At 38.0% G+C, this 22,303-nt stretch overlaps 1 protein-coding gene across 1 annotated transcript in view; it reads right to left on the reverse strand.

Moving 5' to 3' along the window:
* Positions 1 to 12,040: 12,040 nt before the first annotated feature.
* Positions 12,041 to 22,303, reverse strand: part of EPHA4 (EPH receptor A4) — a 160,552-nt gene continuing 150,289 nt past the window's right edge. The window contains exons 15-17 of the mRNA XM_044670784.1: positions 17,639 to 17,832; positions 12,473 to 12,628; positions 12,041 to 12,155 (exon numbers count right to left, since the gene is read on the reverse strand). Coding sequence (XP_044526719.1) covers positions 12,041 to 12,155; positions 12,473 to 12,628; positions 17,639 to 17,832 — 465 coding nt within the window. The remainder of the gene's footprint in view (positions 12,156 to 12,472; positions 12,629 to 17,638; positions 17,833 to 22,303) is intronic.

Raw genomic sequence — 22,303 nt, forward strand, 5'->3', positions numbered from 1 at the left:
CGCTTTGCTTCATGCTGAGGTCTTCCAATAAATGGTAAATGATATTGAATTGTGACTCAAAAGATGTTGTTCCTTAAAACTACAGTCCCATTCGGGGATGCCTGGCTATTCTTTGTGGTATAGGAGTTGTCTTCTCCAGAGGACAGCCTTCATGCAAAGGGATGGTGTGATGGATTAAGCAATCTAGTAAAATCTTAGGTCCAGATGCTGTTTCCTTGTTCCCAAGGGTGGAGCTGAGGTGGATGTGCATATTTGTACTGTATTAAGTTGGGGCCAATTCAAGCTATTGTGCCTGAGTCATCAACCAACTACAAATGGAGCACAATGGATTCAAGGGAAAAAAATTCACAGAAATATCTTGCTCAGGACAAAGACACCGAAAAGAGGCAACTCTATTCCTGGTTGGTACAGCAACTACTTTATTATTTTCAAATGCAAACTTTTGCATTGAGTTTGCTATTTTACAATTTTACAAACTAGGTATAAAAGACCATAAATAAATGACATAAGTTATGTGTACCTAAAGTCCAAATAGGAAAAAAAAATTGACAAATTAAAACAAAATAGAAAATCTATGTCTAACTCAGAGATCACTCAAACTTATGGACATTTATGAACCAAGCAATGGTCTGTTAAAATTGTTTTTAGCATGAACTAAATTATAATATGCCTTATACATTCTAATTTTAACCACAGTCCTTGCATATTCTAATATACTTGCAGTGATACAAAAAAATAAATGCACTCTTTAGTTTGTCAATGCTCGTTCTTGGTAGGAGAATGTTAAATGAAAATATTGCTTTTAAAAGTCTCATTTCCTGGTGAGAATTTTTTTTTTGTCTTCAAACATATACATGGATGTAAGTGTGTATGCATTAATACACAGCTCCATCATAAATTGAATACAGCAAGAGATCTCCAAGTATATTTACCAGCAGTGTCATGAGCGTAACGTTCCCCTATCCCACCTCCCTCCCTTCACTCCCAACATACTGGAGTTTGCTTAGTTAATGTGTCCTGTTGACGACTTCCTTCAGTAACAAGGGGTTGGCAGACAAATACTGGCATCATTTAATTTGGTCTGGGGTGAGGAGAGAGATTAATTAAAGCTGCCTTGTTCAAGATTTGATGGTAATTTGCTACCTGAGCACGCCGTATTTGTGTGACAGCACTCAGATCACAATTGATTTAACTCGATTAAAAAGAAGACATTTATTAAGTGCCTACTATGTGCAAAGCACTGTGCTAGGGTCTAGGGAAGATACAAAGTGAAGTGAAAACAGGGTCACGTATCCTGTTCTCTGCTTCTAGCACAGTAGACCTCTTTGGCCAATTATCTAACCCCTCTCATTTTAGAGATCAGGAAATAAACCTATATGTGAGAGAGGGTCTGCTCAGAGCATCCTATGGTTTATACTATTATTCTCCAAGTATCTATTTATAGGCACTTCCCTTTAAAAAAATTAAGGGCCAAAGGAGGGGTACATACAGGAAAATTAATTTTGACTCTAGTAAAGTTTCTAGAGTACAGTGCCCCACACCCTGTCTGAATACAATCAAGGTTGGTTGATGGTGGGTGTAGGTTCAGCAGTTTACCTCTTTTAGGGGTGGTTTCTTTTTTTTTTATTATTATTTGTTTTGGTTTTTCCTGATACATGATGCTATCGTTGATGTGCTGGCCATAATTTTTTTGTAACCATCAGGCACGGCAGTCGCTTAACTGAACCCACAGAATGGCAGTACAATGGCTGGAGTTTGGTATACATTTCCCGTCCAAGAACGAGTAGCATTTGTTGACACTCAATCTTCACATTCTAGACCTTGGATTCTAGATGCTGGTGCCATCATGAGGGCCATAGGAGTTTATGGTAGATTATTTCCCTTTACAAAAGTAACTTTCCATGAAAATTTGGAACTTGGAAGTGCTCGAAGCTACTTGGCATGGACCCAAGAGTGCACCCTCAAGCACCACTGGCATGTGGTTTTCTGTGATGTTGGGAGACAAGCTTTTAATTACAGGACACAACCTTCTTGCACTTGACAATAATGTCAGAGTGCAACTCTGACCATATATAAGAATTGCATATATTTGTTCACATTTAACAAGTTCATTGATGCAGGAAAACAAGCCTTGTTTTTTCTTTTCAGGTTCCCAGGTACAGATTTCATCCCCTTCCCTCTTTTAATAAGTGTGATTCTGAAAATGACTCGAATCAGAATTAGCAACATTGATGGCTGCTCCATCACCTAAACGGTTTTTTTTTCTCATCAATTGTTCCCGTAACTAAGGTGAAAGTGCCTCCATCCTAGGCTGCAGGATTATTGATTAAGGTTAGCGTGGCAGCTACAAAATACACTTAGAGATACAGGAAACAACACTTCTGTGTTTTCTTGCTAGTAGAAACGACATAGTCTACAGACCCACTATCTCATGTAGCTTGTCGGCTTGGACATGGTGGAAAGCCAGAACCCTAGGAAGAGCTTTCCAAAACATCCACGGGCAGTTCTAAGCATGAGATAATACATAGACATACATGCCTGCACTCACACTCACTCACACATGCACACGTACATTCACCCCTATGTACACACATCAAAAGAGATAGTCAGCTCATTATTTAGTCTAGAAAAAAAATATATTTATATCACTGCAATGGCACATCTCGTGTAAAATGTAACTTCAGCAATGCATATACTAGGCAGCTCCCACGAACTGGCTTTGTTCAGCATGGTGGCACCTGACTTGGCGTCCATGGTAAGACCTGTAGCGTTGGGTCACTTGCCATCATCCAGATGCAGCAGTGACATACAGGAGAGAGCTATGGAAATATGTATAAATAAAATCATAACAAGGAGAAAAACAGGGACTCTGCAGGGCTAGCGCTTCGATACAGTACATTCCTCAAAGTGACAACTGGAGAGAATAGATGCTGAGCCTAGGAGGTTTGGTGTTGGTGTTGGTAGTGGTGATGGCGTCTTCTTCCAGTGGAAAAAGGAAATCGGAAAGTCACATGCTTTTGCTTTTAGGGACCAATGCTCTTTTTGTCCAGTTTCTCTGCCCCATTCCAGACTGGTGTGGTGGAAGCAGGAGGCCCGTGGAATTTGGAAGGATTCAAGTTCATGTTTGGCTTCTTGAATTTCTTTTCCCCATGGTCAATATGATCAACGGGAAGGGCTGTGAGGCCAAAAAAAAAAAAAAAAAAGAATTCACTTTCCCTACAAACAGAAGAAGATATGAACATATTAGATAATCTTTTTGGACAAAGGTTAGAGGCAGACACATAATAAACTTCGAGCTCCCTCTGCAAAAATATCTGGATAGAAATTATGACTCAGTGAGTTAGACAGAAACTTCTAAAATGAGATAAGATGTCTTCAATCTTAGCTCAATAATACACTTTTGTTGAACCTTTCTTCCTTGGCTCTCCATTTTGAAAAAAAAGGAATAAAATACTTAACTTAACCCATAATCCAACTACATTATTTCTAGGGTCTTTTCCAATTTTAAGATCCTACATTCCATAATTCTTCATGGAGAAGTATTAACCATCTAATGGCAGAACATGAAAAAAATCATATTAGATTTTCCCATTGTAAACTTCATGATGTCAAGGACTGTATCTTCTTTAAACTTTATCTATTAAGTACACAGCAAATGTTTATAAATGGTAGGCGCTCAGTAAAATTTTATTGTACCAATGAATAAACCAATGCTTTCTATTATAGTATAAATTCCAAAGTGTCACATTTAGTTGACACAACCCATCTCAAGTGAGAAGAATTTGTTTTGTATATATTGATTCTCCAATAGATTGAAAATTCCTTGAGGAAAATGACTAAGTTTTTACTTTGGATCCCCTGTATCTAGAACCCATACCTAGTATGTTCTAGATGCTAAAGAAATGTTTGCTGGTTGACTGGTAAGAAAGAAATAAAAAATAATATATTAGATGATAATAAAATGGCATTTCATTTTCAAATGAATTGTGAGGCATATACTGGTAGAGAACTAATATTTACTGGCCAACTGACTGATAGATATGTAATTCAATAATCAACCAAAAACAATGATGAGAATATGATCTTCTCTAAAGGATGAAAGGAACCCTGGAACTATGAGTATTGGAGAAGAAACTAAATTGGATGCCTAAAATGCTGATCAAAGTCACTAGAAGCTGTGAATATCCTGGGGACACTGAGGACAAGTCCATCACAACTTATGTATCACTTTGGCAAGAACGGTTGGCATTAAGACAAAGAAACCATTTAGGCTGTTCCAGTTTTATCCCATCTGTAAAAAATCTCCTCTAAATGAAAGAAGCATTTTTAATTTGATTAATTTTCATAGCTAGTAACTAAGACTATTGATATTATTATGTTTCTAACTGTAGTGAGACATGTATAGTAGCTTATAATCTCCTATGAAAAATCATAATAGGGTAAAAGTTTATGCTTGGAATCTATTTTTTTCTTTTGATGTGAAGGAAAGGAAGTGAAATAAATAGTTAAAATCAACTCTTAGGGGCTATTCTTAATTGAGAATTATTTGCAGAATATACTGTATTAGGCTAGAATGTTAGAAGATAGAAAATAAAGTTTTCCTTAAGATTGAATTCACCTAAAAATTCTTCCCTCAGTAATTTTAAATTACAAAGTTAGTGAGGGGTGCAATAACTAATGTCTTCAAGTAGTTATCTATCTAGGCCATTCACTGTAACTAATAAGGCATAATAAAAGAAAAAGAAATAGATTGATTTTCAAATGGTTTTCACTATAGAATAAAGGAAGGCTAACCAAAAAAAAAATCTCTGAAATCAAGGGGTACAGAAGTATGATTGGGAGCATTTCTATATAGTGTTCATGGGAAAGAAAAGAGGAGATAATAGTGTAAAGTTTTTCTTCCCTTTATAAGTTAATTTTCACTCTAACAAACTCCTTGGACACATGCACGATTTGGGGTGCTTGATTTTTGTTCTAAGGATGATAATAGTGAAGACATTACATTTTCTTCAAAGGAAGCTGAGGGAGGTTGCAATAACTCACCTTCCTCCATCCCAGCCTCTCCCATTTCCCCCCAACTAAGGACATTATTGGGGGTTTCATTTTATTTTAATGGATATTTTGCAAAAAGAAACTAAACTTTGGCTATTTGCTCTCTGAATGAAAAGATGAAGAAAGTTCAGCTCTTGCCAGGCAACTCCTTTATGGCAAAAATATTTGTGTGGGATTATGTGTGGTAGGCACTACATAGTAACAAAGCATTTAGTATAGTTTGCTTTCCAAAATGGGGAAATAGCTAAGTTCTCTAATGCTATTCATTAAAATGGTATTTGTAGTAATAATAGGGTTTGGAATAAACAGCTCATGATTTTTCTGAATCATCCCAATATGAGTCTTCTGGAGCATCCAAAACTCTATTAATCATTGATCCTCTGGGGAACGAGGTGGCTCAGTAGACTGAGAACCAGACAGGAGGTCCTGGGTTCAAACTTTGCCTCAGACATTTCCTAGCTGTGGGTCCCTGGGATAATCACTTAACCCCCATTGCCTAGCCCTTACCACTCTTCTGTCTTAGAACCAATCCTTAGTATTGATTCTAAGACAGAAGGTAAGAGTTTTAAAAAAAAAATTGATCCTCTGCTTTTTTCCCCTCACAGTATTCTCTTCATTGGTGATCTCATCACCTCTGATATATTAACTCCTCAATTATGATCTCTTTATATACAACTCCCCAATCTTTCTGTCTAGCCCTAATCTATCGCATGAACACAAAGCCCATTATTATCAATTGCCTGCAGGACTTCTCCATCCAGATGTCCTCTAGCCATCTCGAATTTGACTACTCCAAAACCTAACTCATATATTTCCTCCCAAACCTATGATTCCTTCACATTTCTCTATTTTTGCTGAAAGCTCCATCACCCTTCCAATCTCCCTATCTAAAACTTTGCAATTAGGCTTGACTCTGCCTTCTCTCTCACTACCTGCCTCCATATCCACATAGCTACTAGTTTTGGTTAATTTTACTTCCATAATAGTCCTGTCTTTAATTTCCACTCATGCAGTCTCCATTCTCATCACCCCTTAATTTTACCTTGCCTCCTTATGGTCTCTTTGCATCTATTCTCTCTCTGTCTCTCTCTGTCTCTGTCTCTCTCTGTCTCTGTCTCTCTGTCTCTCTGTCTCTCTCTCTCTCTGTCTCTCTCTCTCTCTGTCTCTCTCTCTCTCTCTGTCTCTCTCTCTCTCCCCCTCCTCCAATCTACCATACATGTGCCAACTAGATATTCCTAAAACACACATCTGATTATGCCATTGCCCCACTCAAAGAATATCAATGGCTCTCCATTGCCTGTGGGATAAAATAGAGAGTCCTCAGCCCAGCATTTAAGAGCCTCTGCATTCTAGTTCCTGCTGGTCTTTCCGACCTTTTTTTTTTTTTTTTTAAATATTCCTGTCCTTTCTGAACTCCCTAGTCAAACTGACCTACGAGCTCATCCGTGCATATGATAGACCAACCACAACCTCATACCTAGAATGTATTTCCTTCTCCCCTTTGCCTTGTAAAATTTCTAACTACCTTCAAAGCATTGCTGAGGTGTTGCTTCCCACGTTTCCTGATTCCTTCCTCTGATTCTTGTTAGTCCTCTCCCTCTTGAAATTAGCTTATTTTCCTCTTTAAAAGTTTTGTGACAGAGACAGAGATGATGATGAGAGAGACAGAGACAGAGAGGATATGAGAGACACAGAGAGAGATGATGATGATGATGATGATGATGATGAGAGACAGAGGATGTGAGAGACAGAGAGAGAGAGGATGAGAAAGAGATAGAGAGAGACAGAGATGATGATGAGAGAGACAGAGAGACACAGTGAGGATGTGAGAAACACAGAGAAGATGAGAGAGAGAGTGAGAGATGATGATGATGATGATGAAACAGGGGATTTGAAAGACACAGAGAGGATAAGAGAGAGATAGAGAGAAAGAGACAGAGATGATGAGAGAGACAGACAGATACAGAGAGGATGTGAGAGACAGAGCTAGAGGATGAGAGAGAGAGAGGGAGAGAGGGAGAGAGAGAGAGAGAGAGAGAGAGAGAGAGAGAGAGAGAGAGAGAGAAGCAAAGAATGCTATCTGGGTTGCAAGTCGTGGTAGATGATGATCATATGGTTTTGGGGGAAAGATAATATGTTCAATTAAGTTTAAAAATATGCTTGCTTGCACAAAAAGCATGAGTTCCTTTCTGCACTTCACTATGTTAATGAACTTAATTTCACCCCTGTCTGGCATGTCTCAATAAAACACTCTGAATCACCAGCGAAAGATAGATGAATGATAGTACAACTGGCTTGGATTTATATAGCACCTTTCTTCTCAGGGGCTCAGGGCGTTTCACATAAGAGTATTTCATATATCTTTACAACATCCCTGTGAGTGAGCTAAGGTATCATTACTAGGGTATCATTATCCTCAATTTTCAGGTGGAGAGGCAGAACTACAAAAAGGCTAAGTGACTTTCCCAGGGTCACACTCAGCTTCAACATAGACCTGATTCAAAAATGTACATTTGTCTGATTCTCAGGCTTAGGTTTTCTTTTGCCCCCTCCCTCCCATTGTCAACATTTCTATTTTCTCTGTGTATTTACTGAAATGCTTATAGCATGTCAATGGAAAAGGAAGGCCAGGATACCTGTCAGTGTCCTTAGCCAGTAGTACATCAGATGATTTGCAAAGTCCTTTTATGTTATTTCTCGTGTTAAAGTTGTTAATACTGAGAAGGCAGCAATTGAAACAAATTCATTGTAAAAATGACTTCATCCTTGACCTTCATTTTAATCACCTACAAGTGCCTGCTTTATAGAAGTCCTTACTGAGCATAAGAAAGTTAACTAATGGCAGTGTTGACAACTAGGAACATTTTGAAGACTATTTTAAAACGATAAGAAGTTTCTTTGTATCCCCAGGTCTTAGCACAGTACTTGGCACAAAGTAGGCACTAACTAATTGCTCATTTACTTTACTTAGAGATGATGTAACATAATGGATGGATCTAGAGTCATGAAGAATGAGTTCAAATCTAGATTCAGATATTTACTCCCTGTGTGACCCTGGACAAGTCACTTAATTTCCGCATGTCTTAGTTTCCTCATCTGTAAAATGTAGATGATAATAGTACCTTCCTTCCAGGATTGTAAGGAAAATCAGATGAGATAATAGTAAAGCAATCTGCACACCTTAAAGTGTTATATAAATGCTATTGTTGTTATTATTATTATTATTATTATTGAAAAAACACCAGTCCTAAATTCAAATATCACCTACTAGCTGTAGGATCCTGGGAAAACCACTTAATCTCTTAATCTCTCTGTTTCATCTGTAAAATCAAGATAAAACCCACTTCACAGGTCTTGGTGAGTTTCAGCTGAAATAGTATATAATATAAATGTCAACTATAAGCTTAAGTCAAAACAATTCTTAGTTCTCCAGAAATTTCCCAGATAAATCCTGGTGTTGTTGCTCCCCCCCCCCCTTTAAAAGATAAGACCATGTATTTGGAACTTGTTCAAAGAAGGAGAAAATAAAACTCTCTATAGGTTTACTGAAGGGAGTGGGAGGTCAGGTTACTGTAAACAAGTAAAAAACCAATCTACATTTGTCATATGTTCCCCATGAATATCTAGGTTTCCGAGCCTTCTGCTGAAGCAGCACTAAAACAGGAATCATTGGAATAGCTTTTTATAAACAAGTAAATCTCAAATTCCTTCTGAACAGAATGGATTTTATTACCAGTATTGCAAATGAGGCTTGCCCCCAACTGCCATCACTTGACAGCATCAAATTTAACATCACATGCACTGAAGAAGTATCTTTCACGTTAAAGCCTAGGGGGAAATGTTGTTAAAATCAACCTGCCATTGTTTAGAGGTGATAGAAATGGCATAGAGTTAAAGAAGTTAGATTTTCCCAGTCAAAAAAAAAAAAAAAAAAAAAAAAGGAAAAAAGGTCCAGGGTTTTTGCTTTGGGGAATGAATGGAGCTATTTATTTAAGCCAATGGCCTGAAAAAGAATTTTCTAAACTCTAGCTGAGGTGTGTGGAATGGAACCCTTCAACAGAAGGCCTCAGAGATGAAAAGGGAAGAAGAGGGGGACTATGTCAGTCTAATCTCCATAATGGAACAAGTCAAGACAAGTGTTTCCAAATCCCATAGTTGGGGACCCTCAGAATTGTTCCCTGTCTGATTCTGTTTATTGCTGTTCATTTTAGTTAAATGTGACAGGAAAGGAATATTAAACACACACAAAAAAAGAAAAGAGATTTTCAAGTTTTTCTTGAAATATTTGAATACTAGAATATTGCATACTTGTCAATACTCAAAGTATTTCTCGTTCAGTCAGTCAATAAAAATATATTAAGTGCTTACTAATGTGCCAGTCAAAAATATTTATTAAATACCTACTACATGCTAGTCACTGTGTTAAATGTTAGGAATACAAAGAAAGACAGAAGATAATCATAGTTCCTACTCTTAAGGAGCTCACAGACTAATGGGACATTTTTCCAAGACCTCCAAGGCAGATAGAGAGAAAGTGGAAGTTCCTGAGACATCACTCCATCAAATATGGGCTTGTACCAGGATAGAGAGTGGTGAACTGCCTCAGGGCTCTGTTCCTCCTCTCCTTACTGTGGTATGTTTTGTAGGATCAGAAATATGGGCTTTTCCTCTCCATTTTTCTTCTCAATGCCCTGCTCTCATGGACTGGCTGACTCTCGTGTCCCCAAGCTATGACACAAGTCTAGATATCACCCCAAGATGTTCCAAGAGTAAGAGGTCATCTTCAAAAATGAAGGGCAAACAAAAGAAACGAGGACCTTAAAATTGCTCATCGGAACTCTACCTTATTCACATAAAGTATACATTTACTTAAGTCTGGTGGTCTTTCCTGAATGAAAATCATTGTATGATGATCATCTCTATAGAGGCTCTGAAAAAGGAATGCATGCAGGGAGAGTACTAGACAGCCGTATGACTCATTCCAAGGGAAGGATCTCACTCAACTCCACCATGAGTCTAAGTAGCTCATCTTTATAAAGCCTCATTCATAACTTTCTTGTATAAGGTCCCCATGGCTGACTAGAACCCTGTGCATTTATTCAACTTCACTGTCAATAGCTTCTCTTCCTTAGGGTGAACGGTACAGAAAACTCTTAACAGGAGACAATTTGTTGGTATAATGGAGAGAGTGTGGGGTCTGGAGTCAGGAAGACTCATCTTTTCAACAGACCCATCAGCCACCTTGCTGCCACTTGCATACCTCTTCCCTGCCTCATGCTTCTAGTTCTTAAACCATGATCAAATCCATTCTGCCATTGTTCCAAGAGAAGGCATATCCTTCTTCTCTGCCATTCCTACCTCTAGCACTATATTCCCTTATTAAAACGTAAGCCCATCAAGTAAGGTATGTCTTGCTTGCTTGAATGTGCATCCCTGATCCTTAGGACAATCCTTAGGAGATAGTAAGAATCTAATAAATACTTTTTCAATCATTCATTCATTCATTCATTCATTAGAAAAATAAATAATATTCATTTGAAGAGACATGATAAGATAGGTTTGAAATAATCCTGAGCAAATGAAGTAATACCAGGAGAATATGCCTACGATGATGCAAATGAAAACACTAAAAGGCAGATAGATTTATTTTTAATTACAAATTAAGTTAGTTCTAGAGTAAGTTCTATAGAACAGAGGTTTGGACAAATGGGGGACTATGGCTCTGAATTATTGCCTATACTGTCAGACAGATGTTTTCTTGGGTAGACTTTTTGTTGCCATGGGAAATTCAATGATGTAGACATTTCCAATAGAAGGAAGCAACTTTTTTAAAAAATGTAAATGGAAGCAAGTAATAAAAAATGGGAAAAATATAAATAATTGAATTGACTTCTTATAGAAGGCTCGGAAATTTGGGAAGATGTTCTCTATCAGGGCCTAAATAAATCTAAATAAATACTAGATTTTTTACATGAAATGAGAGACTGAACAAGGGGCATACCATTGGCTTGCTTGAGTCAGAGGCAAGCGACTATAGCTGAAAAAAGGGAATGAGTATCTCTTCTTAGAAAACTATGATTTGGTTGTCCTACAAGTCACAGATTAAATAGCATGTTTATCAGGCAATATTTCAAGTAAGGAGTCACTTAACAAAAATATTTGGAGGGAGGAAAATGCATTGTTTGTGCTTCCACTGACCTTTTCACTTCACGGTTGCGTCTAAAAACGAGGAAGTGTGGAAGTTGCCAATCCAAGATTGTCACAGCCAGCTGTCAGTAAGGTAGTTACAATAAGTTCATAGCGTTCATAGGATAAGATATTATATGGCACAGCAACAGCCAGAAAAGAAACAGACCTCATTTGTAGAGGTTTAGGTGTGTTATGTTTTTCCCTGTTTTTCTTTCTTTCCTCCTTTCTTTTCCAGTAATCCACAAGGCAGCTTAAGCCTGGCCCCAGCCAAACACCTATGGTGAGGCACTGAGCAGCCACATGGTATTTTTCACGGAGATTTTCCCTCAGTATCTATGATGCCCTGTAAGCCAAGATCAAGTCTATAGAGGATATCCTGGGCAAACTCTTCATTCCAGTGAAAGATGCAGGAGTGTGATTTATCCCACAAATAAAATACTATGGATGTAATTCCAAAGGGGAGAGGAGAAAGGCTGTGGGTAGAAGCCCAGCATCTGGCAACGAACACAACACCAAAAACTTGGAGGTGATGTTATATTTATATAGGTACATGTATATTACACACTGTGGATCGACGGCAATATGTTTTGAGAAACAATTTGTTCCAGGTCTGGTTTCAATGACGTGTTGTCATTTCTATAGTGGAGGCCCCACAGTTTCAGCAATTCCGTCCACCAAGCGATGATGCAGATTTTTATTTCAGAGGGCGAGAACGAAGTAAAAAAAGTGCAGGTCTTCAATTAAAGTGCATGGATGAGGTAAACTAATTGCAAGAGTTTTGAGTTTATTCAGTACTGGCTCAGACAGGAACCATCCTGCCATGCATCTGTTGCATTTGGGTCCGCATTGCCTGGACGCTGTTCAAGATCTTATTCTGGTGCGTGGCGGCCGTGATGCCGATTCTCGCCAGGTCGCTGCATCGGGGGCAAAAGAGAGAGAAAAGAGGGCTCAGGTTCTTGTTTCCAAGGCTGAGGCAGACACACATTTGAATCAAGCACAATTAATATAGCACAACAAGGCAGGTGTAGAGAAATGTTTAATTAAGCAATTTAATGCAACAATGTAGGTGCTTTGCAAAATTATATTCGATCAAAATGAGAGGCATTCCATGTCGTAATGAGCAGGATGAGTAGACAGGCTCCAAGCAAAATAAATAAATTAAATTAAAGTAAATTGAAAAGACTGATTAAATCTAGATTTACCCTTTTTTGTTACATCGCTGAGTACTTACTCCTGGTTCATGTGCACCACCGCCTCGAGGGTGGTGTAACCGGCAGCTGTGAAGTTGTCCTTATACCGGTCCATTTTAATGGCCTGAAGCCAATCCCCTACAGATACCACAGCAGAGAACTCGGGAGAGCTAGGATCCAACAAAGCAGTATTGGGCCTGGAAATAGAACGAGTGTGGACAGATGATTGGCACCAAATGGATAGATAACAAGACACAAAAGTTCAAACTCCCTAATTATGAGGACGAGTGGAAAAGGACAAAATCTCTACACAATGTGGTCTTTTTTGTTGCTTTTAAGGTGGAGAAGAAGAACGTCTGGACCCATGATTTCAACTTCTGCATTGGAAACTCTTCCAAAATTGATCAGCAAATTAAGAGTCTGTATATATCACTCTTAATGAAAGGTAATCACTCAGTTTTTGCATGAAGTGAAAGACCGAGCAAGGGGCAAATTGTTGGCTTGCTTGAACCATAGATAAGCTACTGGAGTTTGACGTGGGAAAGATCTCTTCTTAGAAACCTATCATTTTACTGTCTTACAAGGCACAGATTAAATAACATGGAATATTTCAAGTAAGAAAACACTTAACAGGAATATAATAAATCTGTCTGTAGCTCACAGTCTTAGAAAGTTGCCCAGAGCACTAAAAACTTAAGTGACTTGCCTCTTGTCAACAGATAAGCATTTATATAAAAGGTGAGATTTGAATGAATATTTACATGGCTCTCAAGTCACTCTACTATCCACTGGTCCACACTACCTGTCCCAGGTAGATGTAATAACTATAAAATGTAATGGAAGGAATATTTTTTTCCTTTTACAAAGTCATACAGTCCTATATCACCTGCCATATTTGTCTTTTTATGTCTTCTTTTAGATTAATTTTCAGGATTGGTTTTTCTATTTTTTACTAGAAAATGGATTTTTCTAGGGCATTCATGTTCACAGTATTTGATATCATAGCATTTATATCTTGGCTGGTTGAAATATGAAGAGGCTTCGTTGGCCATATCCCACACAGAATGATCTTAGCCCTCAACAGCATCACATATCACAGACTTGAGTTTGGCAACTATAGAAACTCCAGTGAAGTATGAGTTGAGGTTGGGAAGGGGATGATGCACAGGGCGGAAACCCTGAGCCTGAAGCCTGCCAGACTTCAGAGAAGCATAGAAAACAGCAAGAGCTCAAGTCAAGCATGTTTCCAGCCAGTTCTGCAGGCAAGCTCAGTGCATTCAAACAAACTTGGGACAGCAGGGAGTTAATCCCTCTTTTAATCAATCCATTCCTGAGCAGCACGTGTGCCAAGACTGGCGGGAATAATGGTCACTTTGATCATTGTTTGGGCTGTGGAATGTGCTTCTCATATTCCCTGGCTGGGGCTGCAAAATAATGATTTCAACAAATTCAATGCACTTATTATTAGCTTATTTATTAGTTTATGTATATTTCATGCCAGGTGTTTTTCATAAGGTCACTGTCAAATGCTACCAAGCATTCAGACAGAATTCTTGGCATTCTTTATGGTATTAAGACATACTACCATATTAATAGGCACTATTAGTCAGGATGGCTATGGTCTTCTTATTCTTCCTTGAACATTTACTTAATAATAGGCTCTAAAATAGTAGTCATCTAGTATACTTTTATTTAAAATTAGATATAAAATCATATTGACTTTTTTCACTAGCACCATAAAGTAGTTCTATGTATATATTTATCATATATGAGTTATGGTCTATATGTTATGATCACAGTATGTTGGATTTAAAATGCTGGACATGGACAAAGATTGATCTGCTTTGAACGATGCCCTTAGTCTCAAATTCTAGTAGGGTGGACATAGAACTGGATTTGGAGTCTAAGGACTGGAGTTCAAATCCTAGTTTTGCCAATTACTGTCTTTGAGACTTTAGGCAAATCCTCTATGATGAAGCCTCTTGTATATAAAATGGAGGGATCTCTGAGGCCCCTTCCAGGTCTAATTCTACATTTCTATGCTCCCTTTTTCTTTTCTTGATAAAGCAAATCTCTCTATTAAAGGGGGTCCTTAATCTAGAGTTTCATCAACTATATATTTTTTACTTTTGATAATTATATTTTAGCTTTTTTTATTTCTTTGGCAATCCTACTTAATTTATTTTATGCACTTGAAAATATTATTTCTGGGAGGGGCTCACAAGCTTTCCCAGATTGCCAAAGGATCCACAATCCAAAAAAGGTTAAGAACCTTTGGTCTATACTCTCCTGGATCCTACGCTTTATAAAATCTATGATTTAGATTGTGAAATATATAATAGAGAGAAAGAAAAGCTAGTTGAGGGGCTGGGCAGAGAATTTAGGGGACTTGGGGCAACAAAGAAAAAAGACGACAAAATATGACAATGAACAAACCCTATGGCAAAAGAGGCAGGGGTCATTTGATATTGTTATATTTATTTTTGAAATGATTTGCCCAAGAAAGTTGTATTTCCCTTGTCAGTCCATAATTACTTTGTGGACATAAGGAGGAACTAAGGAAAATGTATCTTCTTTGGTCAAGTAGCCTGCCTTTTCTTGAATGTACATAGTAAATTCCCATCTGAGGTTATAACTATCTAAAAGTGAAAAACAAGTTCCTACCGATGTCATCCAGGAATCTCAGAAACAGAATTAGGAACTGTAACACCTTGCTTGTTACTTATCATTTTCAAGAAAACATATTCTGGGCAACCTGCCATATGTGCAGACATGATAGCTGTGAATAAAATATAGTCCACTCTTCAGTGGAAGTATCCCATCTACATTGTGCTTTCTCCACTCCTGTCCTGGCTAGCTGATAAGAGACCAAAAACAAGCTCAGGGATGGCTGCTACTGAATTCTTTATTTCCCAGGGTGAGGCAGCCAATGGCATAAAGGTCCCTTGAGAAAGAGATTTGAAAATTGGAAGACTTGCCACACCAAAATCCCCATCACAACAACTTATCTGATTATGTCCCTAGCAAAATCTAGGGACAATTAGAAGTTTAAAATCTATAGGCATATTTTGAGATAAGCAAAGGATGAGCAAGGAACTGCCAATCTTTTCTTTCTCCTCCCCCTATCTTGTCCTCACTACCCATTCCCAGAATAAATTCATCTTGGGATGGTCTGATAGTCCCCTCCCTGCTAGTTATTCTGATTCTAAAATATGCAGGGCAATGTACTGGGTGTATTCTGGAAGGACCGGAACTGGCCTTGGGTTTTCATTAGTGTCAGGAACTCCCAAGTGATAAAACTCCCTTTATCAATGCAAGTCATCATCTTCTCTGTAAGGCATGGTCTTGGAGAATTCTCTAGAGTAGTAGAGTCAAACTCAAAGAGATCCCTTGGATTTACAGACTGACTTAGAAGATCACAAATTAACATTATCTATGTTGTTTTGTATTTTTACTTATTTGGTTAAATAGTCCCTAATTACATTTTAATCCAGTTTAGGCTGTCCTTGGGATTTTTGCTGTAATTTGGCACTTCCCTAGAATATTGAATAATTAAATGCCTTGCTTAGTGTCATATAGTAAATAGGCACAAGAGGTAAGACTTGAATCCAGGTTTCCTGTGTCTTCCAGGACAGCTTCTATCCACTATACTATATCGTATAACATTTGGTGTGTGGGAAAGCGTTTCATTAGAAGAGGGAAGACAGGGATAAAAAGCAAATGGATAGGATGCACTTGAAGTTGTTCTATGGATGTGTTGTGTATTTCTTTTTGTTGTCTTTGTGATCTCATAAGTACTACACAAGGAGTTCCCTGATTGAATATGCCAGTCTTTGTACATTCTACTACAAGACCATGCCAAAAATATTTGTCCATTTTCCATAAAAGAGAAATGTAGCAGATACAAATTTTTTCCTTTAAAAAACACATATTTCCTTTTTATTCTCTTCAGAAAATTAAATGTTTTATTAACAACTTCATACAAAACATTAATTCAACCAACTAAACTTAGTCACAATTTACACTTAAATTAATTAATTTCTACATTTAAGATATCATGACAAATTCTCATCACTCCCTCCCCACAGGATTCAGACTTGCCCATTTTCTCTTCATTTCCTCTTATTTGGTTGTAGGAATTGTGTTCTCTTTTCTCCAGGTTCTGTTTACCCCCTCCCCTTTGCATTATTTCATAAAGGTCTTTACAGATGTCTTTGTGTTTCTCACACTTGTCATTCTTAATTGCATTATAATAGCCCATAACACGAATAGACCACAATTTATTTAATCACTCTCCTGTTGTTAGACATTTAGGAAGCTCCCAGTTTTATTTTATTTTTAATTACGTGCAGTGCCACTCTGAAAACCTTTAACCAGATTGCTCTTTTTTTGTTAGTTTGCTCTTTACGAGGCATTCAGGGTTTACAGTTTGTCCCTTTGCGCTAATAATAGTTTCTTTATCTTGTTCTCCTCATCCTCAACTTTCTTTCTCCATAAATGACCTTCATGGGTAGTACAATTATTTTAATTTTTAACTAGATTCTATAAGCTTCAGAGCATGGTCTTTCCCCCATTATATTAGTTCAATGTTCATCCATTTTTGAAGCCAGATAGTAATTACTAGGGGACCAGAATCGTTCGCCTGTCTTGTGATATATAGTACCTTTGTTCCAGACTAAAATTTAAGTATCTGACTGTTATAGGAACCAAGAGAATGGTTTCTCACATTGGATTTTTTGCTTGCAAATCCAAGATCAGCCTCAGTTTTTTGTAAATAGCAATACAGTTTCACTTTCAAATTCATTTGTTCTCCATTGCATCTGCATTGAGCTAGCTGCCTCCAGGTTATTTCTTCCTTGTCCTTTTTGAGGAATTTAGCTTCTTCAATAGATGTGAAACATCTTGCAAAACTTCAGATAATGTCCCCTTAAGACTAATTAGATTTAGGTCTTGGTTTCATGGGCTTTTTTTAAGAAAAAAAAAAAAGCATTATTCCTTTCAGTCTGTCACTTCAGCATTAACAAGGAATTTCAGCAGGATCATTTCTAGAACATGATCCCCTGTTGAATAAAAAGGCTGCCCATACTGGGGAAAACCCAGTAGCATCCTCTAAGACAAGAACAGAATCTGAGTGAGGCTGAGTTCCTGCTTGCCTGTCACCTTCCATAACTTCCCTCATATATCACCATTACGTAAGCACTGCTGACCTGGAGCTCTCAGTGCCTGTCCTCTTCAAGCTGTTGGGATTGCGAATGAGTTTGTCCAACATGTTGACAATCTGTCCAAATTTAGGTCTGTCGCTTCTTTCCTTCTGCCAGCAGTCTAGCATCAGCTGGTGGAGAGCGATGGGGCAGTCCATTGGTGGAGGTAGCCGGTAGCCTTCTTCAATGGCTTTTATAACCTGTACATGGCAATACAAAGAAAGTCATAAGCTGCCAGATAAACTGGTATGTAGGCGATCTGCCCATATTATTGTGCCCAACTTGCCAACAAGCTTAAAGTTAAGCTTGGGAAAAGCTCCAGGCCCATCTCTTTCACAATGGCCAAATATGGGCCCCAGTAGCTATGATAACAGAAAAGGAAGGCTGGAGGCAGAGTAGGTAGTGAATTAAGAGCCAGGCCTAGAGACAGAAGGCCCTGGGTTCAAATCTGACTTCAGATACTTCCTAGCTGTGTGATCCTAGGCAAGCCACTTAACTCTCATTGCCTAACCCTTTCTGCTCTTCTGCCATTGATCTAATACACAGTATTGATTCTTAGATAAAAAGGAGAGAAAAGAAAAGAAAAGGAAGAGAAGAGAAGAGAAGAAAAATAGAGAAGAGAAGAGAAGAGAAGAGAAGAGAAGAAAAGAAAATAGAAGTTAGTAATTGTCATGAGATGTTCCCAACTAGCCAGCATTCTGTATCTGAACACCTGATTCAAAAGCACATAGAAACTTAGCATTTTTAAGAGCAAAGTAGGAATACAAGGTGTCAGAGGGGACTTGGAGAGATTATCTAGTCTATCCTTCTACCCCTGTAGCTATCAGACATAATCATACCTAAATAATCCTAGAAAGGAGAAATGAGCTCTAACTTCTTTTTAAGGACCTCCCTTAGAAAGAAGTTCCAATATTTAATAACCCTCACTAAAACCTAAATCCCTCATGTTTTAACTTAAGCCCATTTCCTCTTATTCTGCCAGAGTAGAGATAAAAAAGGACCTGGCTGATCACCAGCACTAGACAGGCCAGGGAAACAGTGATGGAGGGGGAAGTTTGCCTTTGCCTTCTGCCTCCTTCCTCCTGTGCCCCTTCCCTTTCATTCAGCATCCCCTGGAGCCTTTCAGGTGCCTGGCCAATGACTCATTCTTATTCTCAGCTGCCAGTCCACCATTATCCACTAAAGGCATTAACAGATAATCTCAGAAAGGGGTATTTATATTTTAAAAAAGGATTCTTAAGAGCCTTACAAGGAGAAGGAAAGGAAAAAATGCTGGATTGGGAGATGGAGGGCCTAGGTTTGATCTCAGTTCTGCCTGTTTGATCTTAAGAATATCATTCTCTACGTATCAGTTTTCTTATCTGTAAAATGAGAATGCTGTCCTAGATGATGCCTAAGATTCTTTCCTTCCTTCCTTCCTCCCTCTCCCTTCCCCCTTTCTGTCTTAGTATCAGTTCTTTTAAAAAAATAATAAAACCCTAACCTTCTCTCTCAGAATCAATATTGTGTATTGCTTTCAAGACAGAGGAAAAGGTAAGGGGTAGGCAATGGAAATTAATGGGACTTGCCCAGGACCACACAGCTGGGAAAGGTCTGAGGTCACTGAACTCAGGTCCGCCTGACTTTCGGCATGATACTCTATCCACTGCACCACTTAGCTGGCCCACACTCTAACTTTCAACCAGTGATCTTATGACTTTTAAAACTGAAAGAAAAATGGAATAACCAGTAGCAGAGTTAATATTTTAAAGTAGAAAAACCCCTATTCCTGCCCTATTAAATCACACTCTATAAGAAAGGGTAATATCTTTTTCCATTTAATGAACCTGCTGATGCATATACCGACGTACCTTTTTTATTCTACCCTTGTCAGAATTCAGCCTTCACTTTTCCAGGTTTATATTCTTAATTATTTTAATTCATTCTCATAGACCCTGTTTTTCTTCTGTGTAACCATGTTTAGGGCCCATTTCTGAATCTTCTCCATATTCCCAACAATTTATTTTACAAATATGGAGCCCGGATACAGACAAAGCCTCTTTTAAGTTGTGAGCAGTGTTGAGTAAAAAGAAAAGATAATTCAAAGTTTCTGCATCCTACATCCGTAAGCTACTGACCAACTGCTGCTTTGTTTCTCCAGTTCTGGCAATGGCTACGAACTGAATATTCTGAGCAGTTGCCATTGAGTCTGTGGCTATACCATCTTTATGACCATAATCATGATTACTCAGTAATGTTATTCTAATATAATAAAGGGTCACTTCCACTTTGTGATACAAGGGGACCTAGGTCATGTCTACCAAAGATAAGTTTAAATCTAGTGTTGTATTTATCACTGACCCCAAATCAATCCACCATCCATTATGACCAAGAGTTTTTTTTTTTAATTCTAAAACTATGAATAGCCAGGGTTGAATTGCATATATGTTTTTTTTTCCTTTTGCATATTTCCCCACAGTTGTATTTGTTGAATCTCATTTAGTTTGTTTTTGACTATTCCTGATAGCCTAAGAACTATATTCCCATGAAAGAAAAGGAAGTAAGAAGTGAGAAGTAGGGATTCTCTTGATTGGAAGATAAAGACACAAAATTAGGAGGGATGTGAGCAACTATGGATCAAGATGAGCTGGAGGTAAGGAAAGGAGAGGAACAATATCCACATGCTATGGTCAGAGGAAGGTACAGCCTTCAGTACTCCATCATACTAAACAATAGAGAACATAATCTTCTTAAGGGAAGGAATTGGTTTTATTTTATCTATACTCACAGTGGCTAGCACAGAGTAGCATTTAATAAATAATTGCTGGGATTGGATTGGGTCATTTTAAGTGCTTTTGAATTCTAGTTACATCCTTCTAGCTACTGGCTGTGCCTTAGATCATGACTCAACTCCACACTTCAGGAGAATGTTCTACATTCAACCCACGAAAAAAATATAGAACGCTGGGGTCTGGGACCGATGGCTGCCTACCACCATCTGTTATGTCAGACTGACACTAACCCTGCAGCCAGTTGGGAAACTACTTCTATCTCCTCAACCACATTTTCTCAGTTTATTGATGAATGTGTCATGTAGCAAAGAATCAGAAATCTTGCTAAGGTTAAGATAGATTTACATCAATTTCTTTTTCTCAATGCGCCGAAGAGCCAATAATTCTTGGCCATGGAGGCCATTCTTCAGTTGCATTTCCTAAGGTCAAGATTTGTCCACATCCACGTTGCCTGCTTCAGAACTACAAAAACTCACACTTGTTTTAAACATCATCTCGCCTAAAGTCACACACATATAGATATCTAGCTTATATATAAGGATGATAATTTGAATCTATTGGAAACATGCTATTTCCTCTTTGTAATTTATCAAATTTAAGGGCTTAAAACAATGAAAAGCATATTCAAAATTAAATAAAATAGGCAGATCCCAAAGTGAGACAAATCAGAGCTTCCCCAAAGCTCTAAAAATGGAAAGAATTAGTTAAATAGCTGAAGGCCTTTGTCAGCTAAAGGTTTGAAAATATACACAGCAGGACAACTGACATCTGGAAATATTTTTAAAGGCTCTGCTCTTGTGGGAACTACACTCTGACTCTCAGAAGAAACTGAAGAAAGCTTAAAGAATCAAAATAAATACACAAATACATGCACCGCCCGTGTGTTGGCTCTCTTTGGCTTTCTATGTTTGGATCTCTCAGGGCTTCCAACCTGATTCCTGATACTGCAGGAAGCCACTTTATGCTCTTTGCATAGAATGATTGTACCAAACAATATATTATGCTACCCATGACCACTACACAGCCTTTGCAAGGCTGTAATTATCCATCAGTTTTGTGAGTTGCTGCCTTTCTTCCCATTGGCAGTGATTCTTCCTTTGCAATTTACAGATAATACCATATCAACATTAACTACTCCATTTAATCCAGTTACTCCAATTAAGGGATTCTTTTTGACCCACAAAACAAGAAATATATTAGCTACTCTCTCAATCCAAAGCAATCTTTCATTGATGAAAAATCAAATACACTCTTTCTTAAGCACAATCAAATTTGTAGGTTAATTGTTAAGCCCAAATTGATTTTAGAAGGGCAAGGGAGAAGTCTTAGGGAGCATTCTATATGAGAAAGAATTTGAATAAGACATTCTTTTAAAAATTTTAATTGAAAATGTATTTTGATATCTTTTGTCATTATATCACAATCATGACAGTAGAGGAACTTTTCCCCCTTCTCCAGATTGAACCCTCCCTTATAAAAGAAAAAGAAATAAGCAAAAATCCCCAATATATGAACTATATTTGATGATATAGAATATCCTTGTTTAAGAAGGGATAGAGGCAGAAAGATGACTCAGTGGATAGAAAGTCAGACCTAAAGAAGGAAGGTCCAGGGTATAAATTTGGCCTCAGATACTTCCTAGCTGTGTGACCCTAGGCAAATCACTTAACCCCAGTTATCTGGCCCTTACTGCTCTTCTGCCTTGGAATTGATATACAGTATTGATTCTAAGGCAGAAGGTAAGGTGTTTTTTTTTTTAAGAGGAAGAGGAGGAGGAGAAAGGAAGAGAAGGAAGAAGAGAAAAAGGAAAAAGGGATGAAGGAAAAGGAAAAAGGATGAAGGAAGAGGAGAAGGAGAAGGAGGAGATGAAGAAGAAGGAGATGAAGAAGAAGAAGAAGAA

Source organism: Gracilinanus agilis, chromosome 3 (genome assembly GCF_016433145.1).
Source record: "Gracilinanus agilis isolate LMUSP501 chromosome 3, AgileGrace, whole genome shotgun sequence".
Classification (NCBI taxonomy): domain Eukaryota; kingdom Metazoa; phylum Chordata; class Mammalia; order Didelphimorphia; family Didelphidae; genus Gracilinanus; species Gracilinanus agilis.